At 36.2% G+C, this 12,042-nt stretch overlaps 2 protein-coding genes across 6 annotated transcripts in view; both read left to right on the top strand.

Annotated features, from left to right (window-relative positions):
• ift81 (intraflagellar transport 81 homolog) overlaps window positions 1–7,937 on the top strand; it is a 94,144-nt gene extending 86,207 nt beyond the window's left edge. For both annotated transcript variants that reach the window (XM_079826748.1, XM_079826747.1), the window contains exons 12-18: window positions 1,468–1,596; window positions 2,819–2,908; window positions 3,062–3,148; window positions 4,519–4,590; window positions 4,675–4,760; window positions 7,010–7,055; window positions 7,614–7,937. In XM_079826748.1, the coding sequence (XP_079682874.1) occupies window positions 1,468–1,596; window positions 2,819–2,908; window positions 3,062–3,148; window positions 4,519–4,590; window positions 4,675–4,760; window positions 7,010–7,055; window positions 7,614–7,796 (693 nt within the window). In that variant the 3' untranslated portion in view covers window positions 7,797–7,937. The remainder of the gene's footprint in view (window positions 1–1,467; window positions 1,597–2,818; window positions 2,909–3,061; window positions 3,149–4,518; window positions 4,591–4,674; window positions 4,761–7,009; window positions 7,056–7,613) is intronic.
• Window positions 7,938–10,438: 2,501 nt separating this feature from the next.
• Window positions 10,439–12,042, top strand: part of atp2a2a (ATPase sarcoplasmic/endoplasmic reticulum Ca2+ transporting 2a) — a gene marked incomplete at its 3' end in the record, with an annotated part of 29,948 nt that continues 28,344 nt past the window's right edge. For 2 of the 4 annotated variants that reach the window (XM_079827641.1, XM_079827639.1), the window contains exons 1-2: window positions 10,556–10,740; window positions 10,855–11,009. In XM_079827641.1, coding sequence (XP_079683767.1) covers window positions 10,892–11,009 — 118 coding nt within the window. In that variant the 5' untranslated portion in view covers window positions 10,556–10,740; window positions 10,855–10,891. Of the gene's footprint in view, window positions 10,741–10,854; window positions 11,010–12,042 lie in introns of all 4 variants that reach the window. The other 2 variants (XM_079827640.1, XM_079827638.1) reach the window with 2 other exon arrangements.

The following is a 12,042-nucleotide window of genomic DNA, read 5'->3' as shown; positions in this document are numbered from 1 at the left end:
GCTCAGTCGGGGTGCCAGTTCTCCTCTGGCCAATTAACAAACAGCGTATGATTATTATTATTCTGGCAGCTTTACAGCTCAGAGGTCATAATAGATCGGAATATTCGAGGGACCGGGGGCAACATGCTGGAGACGGGTTTATTGAGGATGATGTTGATTAAATAATTATTAAAGTGCAATATTCGAATGATCGGAGGCAACACGCTGGAGACGGGTTTATTGAGGATGACATATCGATTTAAGTATTATTTAATTGAAATATTCGAACAATCTGAGTCAACACGCCGGAGACGGGTTTATTGAGATGCCGTGTCGATGAGGCAGTTTCAGGGGGAGTCTAATCACGGTCTCCCAGACACTTCAGGGTCCTGTGTTGGTCTTCTCTGGGCGCAGGTCCACCATCTGAACTGGATACGGCCCGGATCCGGCTGACTGCAGTAAACCTCGGGATAAAACAGAGAGACTATCATTAGCGTAGATGCCATTCTTCTGATGATGTAACGAGTACATCAGGTGTTATGGGAAGTGTTCCCGATTCCGGCTGACCTAGTTAATGCAGCCTAACAATCATTTCATTGAAAAAGTGTTTGATTGGTTGTAGGTCTATCCAATTGAGTGCAGAGGCATTTTCTTTCCTGGTTCAGTTGAAACACGCCCCGTAATCACAGCCCAATGGAGCAGGAGCAGATCCATGTTCTGACTTGAATCTGAGTATGACGACGTCAGCCTACTGTGGTTCTTGATCGCTTTTGAAAACTAGACTGTAATCACAGTTATGAATATGCAACTACTGACATAAACTCATTATATTTTACTTTTTAAAGTGAGCAGAATAATTAGAACAAAAAGAAAAAACCAAGCTTGCGGGTCAGAATGCCAGTCTGTCAAGTTTGAAGCAAGACGAAAACCCATTGACTGTCTGACGGCAGATATGTAATAATAAACAGGAATTTTAAAACCTTTCAGCGATTCGTTGCTGTTTTGTACACATTTTATATTAATTAAAATTCAAATGCATTTTGTTTTACTGACCACAATATTATTGTTGATAATTGTTCAGAGGGGCACATTTGAAAATGAAAATTGAAAATTGAGCCCCCGCACATGCCTGCATAGGTTAATGTTATTATGGTCACAACAGCAGTCAACAAAAATCATTTTAAGCCATTAATGAAAAGATTTGAAAAACATGTCCTGATGAATCATGCCCATTGACATGGGATATTTATTATGTAAGTAGGGCCAGTTTTGATATCATTATAAGATTGTTGCTAACATGGTTCAGATCTTACTTGATTTGTAGGCTGAAATTATGCAGCTCGCAGCTAAAATGTTATGAAGTAACACTAATTGTTTACCTCATGCAAATACTCTTACTAAGAAACATTTCAGTAAGTAATCTAATCAAACTGACAAGGCGAATAAACATTTGTTCTATTTATGCTTTGTTTGTGTTGTCGTGTTCAGCAATCACTGGAGGCCCAGCGGGGGATCTCAGGCTACAGCGATACTCAGGAAGAGCTGGAGAGAGTCTCCGCTATCAAGAGCGAGCTGGATGAGATGAAGGGACGAACACTGGACGACATGTCTGAAATGGTGAGTTTGGCCAAGTACATAAATACAAAACGCCCCCAAGTCATTTTTTGTTAGATAATAACGTTACTTATTTAACATAGCATGTTGGGTAAGTAATTGTATTATCTAACAAAAAGTAATTCATCTTATTTAGGAAATATATAGTGGCTAAAATTGATATATTTATTTTTATGTTTCTTTAACCCTTTAACTGTCACCCCCTTTTTTGAGAATAGACGTGAAAATGCACTATCCAAATGCACTATGTTTGGTCTTGTTTAAAGGGGCTATATGCGTTTTTCTGAAATTTAAACTCGCGACTGACACCTGTGGCCAAAAAACAGAACTGCTCTTATTTTCTGCTCGCTCTCGCAACGGTGGTGACGTCACATCCGCAGACAGCGCGGGAAAAAAACGACCCGCCAGAAAATAGGAAAAATAGGATACAGGCTTATAGGTGCACCCACTGTGAGCGGACAAGGTGTCAGTATGCTCATCAGGAGATGTTTGAGTCATAAATGGTAAAATAAAAAGGCTATTGTTACGTTTATTTTGGGGGAAAAGTTGCATATAGCCCCTTTAAAGAAGACACTGAAGTATGAAAAGTTATGGAAAATAACTTGAACTAATAACTAATATTTTACAAAATAATTTTTACTCTAAAATTACTATCAAATCAAAGCCATATGTCTAACCAAGTTGTGTTCCAAATTTTAAGTTGATATCACAAAAATTGAAGTTCCCATAAGAGTTTGTTTAGGCGCTGTACCAAAAATATCCACTGGGTGTCAACCACATTCCACTGAATTTGTATGCATTCTCCTGTAACAAATTAATACATTTCTGTCCAAATATAACTTCTATCACAAAACGGTCACCAAATATGGAACCTTGAGTCTCAAACCTTTCCGACAATATGTGTTTTGTCAAGATTAGAAAAGGTTTTGACTATAAAGTAGTTAAAATATTTTTTTTTATATGAAACCTGACTAGGGGACGAGCCTGCTAAAATAATTTAAAGTTATTTTAGTTCTGTTTACTGGTAACGCAGTCCAATTTCAAAACGGTTTTCACAGGATGAATTTTGAGTTCGTAAGCTTTCGAATGATACCTAATTTATGATGACTATTAAAATATGTGATATAAAAAAGAGCTAGCGGGACAGTGACAGTTGAGGGGTTAACTGACTTTGTCATGTGTATGCATTTGATAGTTTCTATCATGAAGATTTGTGTTTATTTAGGTAAAAAAGCTCAATTCAATGATAGCACAGAAGAAGTCTGCTCTGTCTCCACTGATAAAGGACCTGAGAGTCCTGAGACAGGAACATACGGTGAGTGACTGTTTAGCATCAAGCGAGATACTGGAGATACAAAGCCATTTGTTTCTCTCCTCTTTACTGAGAACCATTATCAACTACAAAGAGCCAATCAGCATATCAGCTCTGTCAGAATTATATTCTCTTTTGTTTTGCTTGTTAAAACAGGAGCTCGCTCCAGAGTATGAGCAAAAAAAGGGTCAGTATGACACCTGTGCTGCAGGACTGGAGAGCAACCGATCCAAACTGGAACAGGTACTCTAAATTAGGGCAGGGTTGTGTAACATTGATTCTGAATTGAGAGTGTATTTTAAAAGAAACCCCTAAGATTGAATTGAGACTTGGAGAAATATAGGGCTGTCAAAAGATTAATCGCATCCAAAATAAAAGTTTGTGTTTACATAATATATGTGTGTGTACTCTGTTAATTATTATTTATATATAAATACACACACATTCATGTATATATTTAAGAAATATTTGCATGTATATACTGTATATACATTTATATAATCTATAATATATATAAATATAAATGTTTTATATATAAAAATTATATTTTTTTCTTAAATATATACATGCTTGTGTGTGTATTTATATATAAATAATAATTAACAGAGTACACACACATATTATGTAAACACAAACTTTTATTTTGGATGCGATTAATCGCGATTAATCTTTTGACAGCCCTAGAGAAATATAATTATAATTTGAATTAAAAAAAGTAGAATTAAAATGCAAAAAAAAAACAAGAAGTAAATCAAAGAAATAAATTCTCTGTTTAATTATGCATTTATCTTTTCACTATGAATTACAGAAGATATGATGTATTTTTTATATGTATTTTTTATGGTAATGGTAATAATTACATTTCAATTTATTTAAATTATTATATATAGTTTATTAATAAACTAACTAAACTAAAACATTTACCTTCTTTTATTAAATGCAATGCTTTTTATATATATATATATATATATATATATATATATATATATATATATATATATATATATATATATATATATATATATATATATATATATATATATATATATATATATATATATATATTTCATTATATATAATTAATAACTTTCATTTTATAGGCCGAGGTGGAAAAACATTTCCCAGAATGCTGTTTTTCAGTTAATATTGAAATATAAAAAAATGCCTTTAAAATGGAGTCAAACGATGGATAAAGTTATATTTAATTAATAAGCTTTATTATATTATAATTAAATATACATTTAATTATTGCTATTATCACAAATAAAGTAATGTACTATACACCATCTGTATGATAACATTTTTATGGGTAATTCATACTGAAAAATTTGATGTATAGTATTTCATGTTTTTTATTTTTATTTGGATAGTTAAACAACAAAGCAGGCTTATATCTTATATTTATTTTATCTGCAATTATTCTTCCTCTCAGTCCAATTCAGATTCTGCTTCCACGTCCTGTGGGGCCAATTTGGTTTAAATAATATAATGTTAAAATAATGTTATAAAGATTTATTCAATTCTGAATTTTGCCTTTTTTAGCATCTTATGAAATACATTTTGGAATATACTTAGATGAGCAGACAGTGGTTTAATGTCCTGATGTTATACAGGAAGTGAGGACACTCAGGGAAGAGACTGCACAGGAAGAAAGCCGATATCATCACATTAACTGCGTTAGAGAGGTAAAAACCCATCTTCCTCTCAGACATCAGAGATTTCCAGTGCTGTTGTTTTCTCTTACTCTTCCCTCGGCCTCTCCTTCACAGATTACTGAGAGTCAAATGCAGAGAGCGGCAGAGCAGAGTAAGATCAATCAGTCAATGGACTTACAGGTGCGGAGGACAGCTCTCAGGTAAGAAACTGGAGATATATCTGCTATAGATAAACCTCAGAGCTCCAGTGAAAAGACAGACATGCACAAACACATGAATTACTGCATCATAACTGACAAACAAACGATCCCTGAGAGACTGTTTTGAGTTTGCAGCTCTCAGCATGCCTGCCTGCCTACTGCTCAGAACTGTTGTTGTTTTTCTTTTTTCATGTCTTTTGTTTCAGCTATGCTTCAAGTATCTATTCACCCATTTTGATCCATACAGCCTACACGTTTGAAAAGTTTAGCACAAATTCTGTTAAATGTGGAGGTGGGCGGAAGCCTTGTGGTTTGGGATTTCAGCTGTTGCACAAAGGTTGCAGGTTCAGTCCTAAGCAGGAGTGACTCAGGAATTGGAGAATTACTGTAATCATAAGTCATAAGTACTTCTTTTGCTATTGTTAGATTAGATTAGCACAATGAAAGTGCATTTGGATACCTGCTCAATTGGAAGTAACTAAATGTGACATTTAAAAACTGTCATCATTTTCTCACCTTCATGTTGTTTCAAACAAGGATGATTTTCTTTTCAGAATGTTTACTCTGCTATTTATTTGATAGCATATAGTCAACAGGACCTGTCAAGCTCCAAAACATAATACCCAAAAAGTATTATACAAGTGGTCAAAATGACTTTGGTTTTGGAAGACAGATATTTAAATATATTTATATAAATTTAAATAACTATATTAATATACACCAATCAGGCATAACATTATGATTCCTAATATTGAGTTCAGCCCTGACCCGTCGAGGCATGGACTCCACTAGACCCCTGAAGATGTGCTGTGGTATCTTAACAGCAGATCTTTTAAGTCCTGTAAGTTGCGAGGTGGGGCCTCCATGGATTGGACTTGTTTGTTCAGCACATCCCACAGATGCTCGATTGGATTGAGATCTGGGGAATTTGGAGGACAAGTCAAAACCTCAAACTCGTGCTCCTCAAACCATTCCTGAACCATTTTTGCTTTGTGGCAGGGCACATTATCTGCTGAAAGAGCTACAGCCACCAGGGAATATCATTTCAATGAAAGGTTGTACATGGTCTGCAACAATGCTTAGGTAGGTGGTACGTGTCAAAGTAACATCCACATGGATGGCAGGACCCAAGGTTTCCCAGCAGAACATTGCCCAAAGCATCACTGCCTCCGCCAGCTTTCCTTCTTCCCATAGTGCATCCTGGTGCCATGTGTTCCCCAGGTAAGCGACGCACACGCACACGGCCATCCACGTGATGTAAAAGAAAACGTGATTCGTCAGACCAGGCCCCCTTCTTCCATTGCTCCGTGGTCCAGCTCTGATGCTCACGTGCCCACTGTTAGTGCTTTCGGCGGGGGACAGGGGTCAGCATGGGCATCCTGACTGGTCAGCGGCTACACAGCCCCATACACAACAAACTGTGATGCTCTGTGTATTCTGACACCTTTCTATCAGAACCAGCATTAACTTCTGGAGCAATTTGAGCTACAGTAGCTCGTCTGTTTGGACCACACAGGCCAGCATTTGCTCTCCATGTGCATCAATGAGCCTCGGCCGGCCGTGACCCTGTCGCCAGTTCACCACTGTTCCTTCCTTGGACATATTTTGATGGATTCTGACCACTGGTAGACAGGGAACACCCCACAAGAGCTGCAGTTTTGGAGATGCTCTGACCATAATGGTCATAATGTTATGCCTGATCGGTGTATTGTTTATTTAATATTTATTTTACTATATTTTACAGAAAATAAGTAGCACCTGACAATAAGTCACACTGAGTCAAAATTTCATTGTTGAGAGAAAAACAATAAACAGTTATGTCGGATTGGTGTATAAGTCAAATTTAATTATTACATTCAGAAATGTTAAATACCGGTAAATAAAACGAAATGTTTACAAACATTATACTCCACATCAAATCCTTTACATTTAAAAGTATTCAGAACCAAACAGGAATAAAAAAATACGTATAAAACAAACAATAAATTCCAATGGCATTCATTATAAACAACACATTTTGTAAAAGCCTAAACTAATTTAGTTAAAGCAAAAGTGAAACTACTGGCGTGTGGGAAATGCGCTATACAAATAAACTTCACATACTCTCATTCGGCACAAATCCAAATGTGTGTGCAAATGTACAACAAGTATATTTGGAACAATGTAAGGAGTGAGAACATGAAGACAGAATTTGTTAACTGAACTAAAACAACTATTCATTTAAGGAATTGAATATCCTTCCCTTGCAGAGAGAAGTACATTGCAAACACAGCGGAGCAGGAGTCCTTGGGCAAGGTGAGGAGACCGTCTTTGACCTGTCAAACCTCTCTGACTCAACTTGGTTCAACCAGTTCATTCACTTGTCTTTATCTCATCTGTCGGGCTCAACGTGGTGTTAGTTAAGAGTGGGGGGCCTGGCCTCTGAGATATTTCTGCCAAATCACATGGAGCATGCGATCAGTGTCACGCCGTAGAACAAAGCTTGTGTAATCATTGCCCTGATGTACAACCAGTGGACCACCCTCTCAGCACAGTGGAAGGAGAGCCGACGGTATGCCAAGCTCTCCCATAACTGTCCGTCCTGCCCTTTAACTGTTTACTGCTGCTACTTTACAAGCTTGCTCATCCGTGAATTACCCCAGATTTGACTGCCCGCACATGGGTACAATAAATTGAATGGCTCTGCAAGAATTTGAAATTCGGATAAGGTTTCATCATGTGGTCAGTTTTTTTGCACCAACCATGCTTTGAACATATGTAAATGAATGTTTTTATCTCCAATTAGCATCAGAACATGCAGCACTTGACGTGTCTTTCAAAGCCGATGAACAGTGTGTCTCTGTGGACTCGCAGGTTCTACGTCAGCAGGTGAAGCAGGTGCGAGAGAACCAGGAGCCCAATATGAGACAGATGAAGATGTGGAAGGAGCTGGAGACGCTGTTGGAGTGCAAGAAGCAGTGCTACCTCAAGGCTCAGAGCCAGGCGCCTATTGGGCACGTCATCCAGGATGTTGGCAAGGATATGCTGGTTCTGTAATGCCATTTACCTTGTAAAAGTTGTCTTTCTGGTCATTAATATATTAATAATAATGTATATATATATATACACACACTGCCCGGCCCAAAACAATGTCGCTGTTTGTATTTAAATATGCAAATGCTTAAGAGTCTATGATTGGATCATTATTGCAGATGTTTCTAGCATGTTACATGTTTGGCAACAGTTCTTCTAACTACGATTGATGGAGTGTGTATCTTTTCATTTCTTAAACAACCATGTAGGAAGACACATCATGGCCATATTCCAGGATGACAATGTCAAGATTCATCAGCTCAGATTGTGAATGAATGGTTGGGAGGGAACATGAAGAATCATTTCCACACATGAATTGGCATCTCTGAGTCTAGACCTTAAATTCATTGAAAGTCTTTGGGATGTGCTGGAGGAGACTTGACAGAGTGCTGGACTCTTGCATTGTCAATACAAGATTTTAACCAAAAATTGATGCACCTCCTGATGGAAATAAATGTTGTGATGTTATTTCAATGAAGAGTTGCATAATCTTTTGGTCCAGATCTTGTATTGACGATGCAAGAGTCCAGCACTCTGTCAAGTCTCCTCCAGCACATCCCAAAGACTTTCAATGAAATTATGACATTGTCATCCTGGAATATGGCCATGATGTGTCTTCCTACATGGTTGTTTAAGAAATGAAAAGCTACACACTCTATCAGTTAGAGTTAGAAGAACTGTTGGCAAACATATAACATTCTAGAAACATAATAATCACAGCAATCCAATCATAGACTCTTTTTTTGGCCTATTTAAATCCAAACAGCAAATTGTATTTTTTTTTGGCCGGGCAGTGTATATACACAATTGTTTGTATATTTTGTATGGTAAAACTTCATATTAATACGCATTCTCAAGTAAAAGAAATGTCTGAGAGTTGTCTGCATAAGAGTGTCCAAAGGTGACACACTAACTTCCAGCAAGTCCCTAGTCTCGGTTTTGACACATCTTTAAGAACAGAGCTCCAGTCAAAGTGTCCAAAGATAATGCCCTACAAAGTGCTACACTTTGGATGCGCCTGTGCTCGAAGTTATTTTGGGAAACAACAGCCATGACCTTGTCTAGAAGGCCTGTCCAATTTAGGAATTCAGTTAGATCTCCTTATGTGGCTCTGTCAGGGTGGTGCTAAAGTAGTAAACACTCATTTGTCCCATCATCATACATTTTGTAAAAAAAAAAGTGTGCATTTTCTTTCAATGTCTTTATTACTATATGGAAAAGTGAAAAGACTGCTAGGCTAGTTCACTTCTGTTTTTGCTTGTAAAACTGAAAATAAAAAAATATGTAAACAAACATGAATTATAAAGTCATAGTCATTTTTTTTAATCTTCAGACCCTGCAGCTTTCTTTTTCTGTTTGGTGCATTCATCCATCTAGAATGTCATTGTTTGAACATTAATTATTATCACCAAAGAACCCATAAGCATATATAGATTGATAATTTCTATACAAATGGATGTAGAGCTCCAGGGTGGTAATTAATTCATTTATTCTTACATTAATAATATTATAATATGCATAGGTCACCCTGAGTAGGTGCAAGCACTGCATCCTCACGAACTGTTGCATATCTGTGTCTGCACAGCATAATGGACATCTGGCAGCTTGAAATGATTTAATACTGAGTCAGTCTTGCTCAAAAGGCCCACATCATAATCACAGTTTGATTTTCTTTTACCAGCAATTAGAGTAAAATAGAAAAGTATTATTAGTTTTACATTCAAAACGAGGATATGAGGTGATAAAAAGAAATATCTTTTTAAAAATCAGTTCATAAAAATGTAATATTTGCAGTGCTTACACCTACTCTGATTTATTTTTTATACTGTTTTCTACTTATTAAATTATTAAAATGCTTTTAGTTTAACCTTGAATACATGGAAGTTAACATTAATAATTTTTAATGTAAAAAAATCACGCCTTTCTTAGTAACTGTCATGTTTTCTAATGAACTGAACAAACATGGCTTAAAATCAAAGCATTAATGCTTCAATTATTATATATATTTTTATATTTATATAGAAAATATTTGTATTTGTATATAATATAACTTATATATATACAGTATATGTGCAAATATTTCTTAAATATATACATGAATGAGTGCATTTATATATATATATATATATATATATATATATATATATATATATATATATATATATATATATATATATATATATACATACACATAATTATTATTCACAGTACACACATATATTATGTAAACACGAACTTTTAATTTGACAGCACTAATACATATACACACACTCGCAAGATAATTTAATAAAAAAAAAATTACATAATTTTTTTTTTTTTGGTATAAATGTATTTTTGAATGTACTTAATCCGAACAAAGAAAAAGAGTTACATGTACGCACTCAAAATACGAAAAGATTTAAAATACTATAGGGTATAAAAACGAAACTGCAGTCATTAGACATAAATACACGTGCAGACAGCTTTCCAGGAACACCGTTTACCTGTGGGTTCACCTGCATTGGAGGGGCGGGACAAAGGTTATATCAGCTGCATTGAGTGACAGTCCAATAAACCAATAAACAAACGTCTGCTCAAAATACGTCAGTGCTGCCTTAGCCAAAGTCGATTGATTGGATGTTGATGGCTCCTTGGACACTCGCTGTCCAATCAGCGTCCTCCACATGCGGCAGCGAGGCAGTAGTGAGTCTCCTGCGATAAAACGAGTAAACGCCGTTTCCATCACCACTGAACGGGAGAGAAGGACGGTGAAAGGGTCGACCGTCACATTTCCAGGCAGGCAGAGGCTTGGACGGGGACTGAATGTGATGTACTAAACAAGGATCTTTTCTTTTGGCATCCACTGACTCCCAATTATTTGGGAAACAAGACGAAGATAGAAGAACTGTTTGGATAAGATTACTGGAAGGTGCATTTGCCCGTCTCAACTTTCCACATATGTTCTTCATTGGATGTAAATGTATGTGTCACTCATAGGCTTATGCGTATCTGTTTTTTTTTTTCTTTCTTTTTTTTGACCAAGGCAGATTTCTTGAGCGGGATTGTATTCCAGTCTAACCATGGAGAACGCTCACATCAAGAGTGTGGAAGAAGTTTATAGTTATTTCAGCGTCAACGAGAGCACGGGACTGACTTTAGACCAGGTGAAAAAGCAGAGAGAGAAATGGGGTCTAAACGGTACGTCTGATACTTTTGTGTTCTTCACAGGCAGCGACGCGCGACAGACGTTTTGAAGTTGACATGAAATTGTTACATTTGTTGCAATCAGCCGGCAGGAGCGTTCGAAACAGCTGACGTCATGAACCACGCTTTATGGCAAGCTGGATAAACATTAACTGTTTAAAAACTAGTATCTGTTCTGTCTATGCTACCTCTCTAGTGACTTTCAATTTAACTAGTAAACTGTTCATTAGGTTCTAATACTTATGTTCTGCTTTCAGTTTTCCTAGTACTAAATTAATAGACACTAGTGGTGTATTCCAGTTGTTACTTGCAGCGTTTTTTAATTTTACTAGTAAGAAATTTATTAGGCATTCTGATTAGTCGATATGACACAGTACAAGTAAAAAGCAATTAAAGCTAGTGAGATGAACTATAGAAATTATCCCAGTAATCGGATCGGTACTACAATCTAATAAGTAAGTGCTAATAAAGCTTGAGTATGTATAGTAGCTATTATTGAAAAAGTACTACTACCTAAATAAAACTAAAATAGTTTCCAGCAACAATTGGACTACAGATCCCCATAAAAATCAATGGCAATTAAAAAGTATTAATAGCAATGGAATTGTTACTTAATTGTCATTAGCACACACTAATTGAATAGATATTAGTCACTATTGGAATATCTAATGAATCGTTGTTCGTGAAACATAAAAAATATTAGTCATGATTGAGTTATTTAACGAGTGATTAAGTGCATATGGCATTAAATGGATACTATGGGTATGTTTACACGACGACAACGTACTAAAAATGAGAATTTTTTGGGGGGAAAAGTTTCGCATACAGATGACGTTGTCAAACGATCCCAATTCTCACGGATCTGCAAAAACACTAACACTGTATTAAGCATGCCAGGCCAGTAGTTGGTGCTGTCCCTTTGTAAAGAAACACTACGCGCCTGTAGACTGAACATGTAATACGCATACTCATGACGTCACTGTTTTCACAAATTCATGTTTTTGTAGTTTACACAGACAACTAAAAA

The sequence above is a fragment of the Gobio gobio genome (assembly GCF_949357685.1).
Source record: "Gobio gobio genome assembly, chromosome: 10".
NCBI classification, from domain to species: Eukaryota; Metazoa; Chordata; class Actinopteri; order Cypriniformes; family Gobionidae; genus Gobio; species Gobio gobio.
This window is presented reverse-complemented; position numbering and strand designations above follow the sequence as displayed.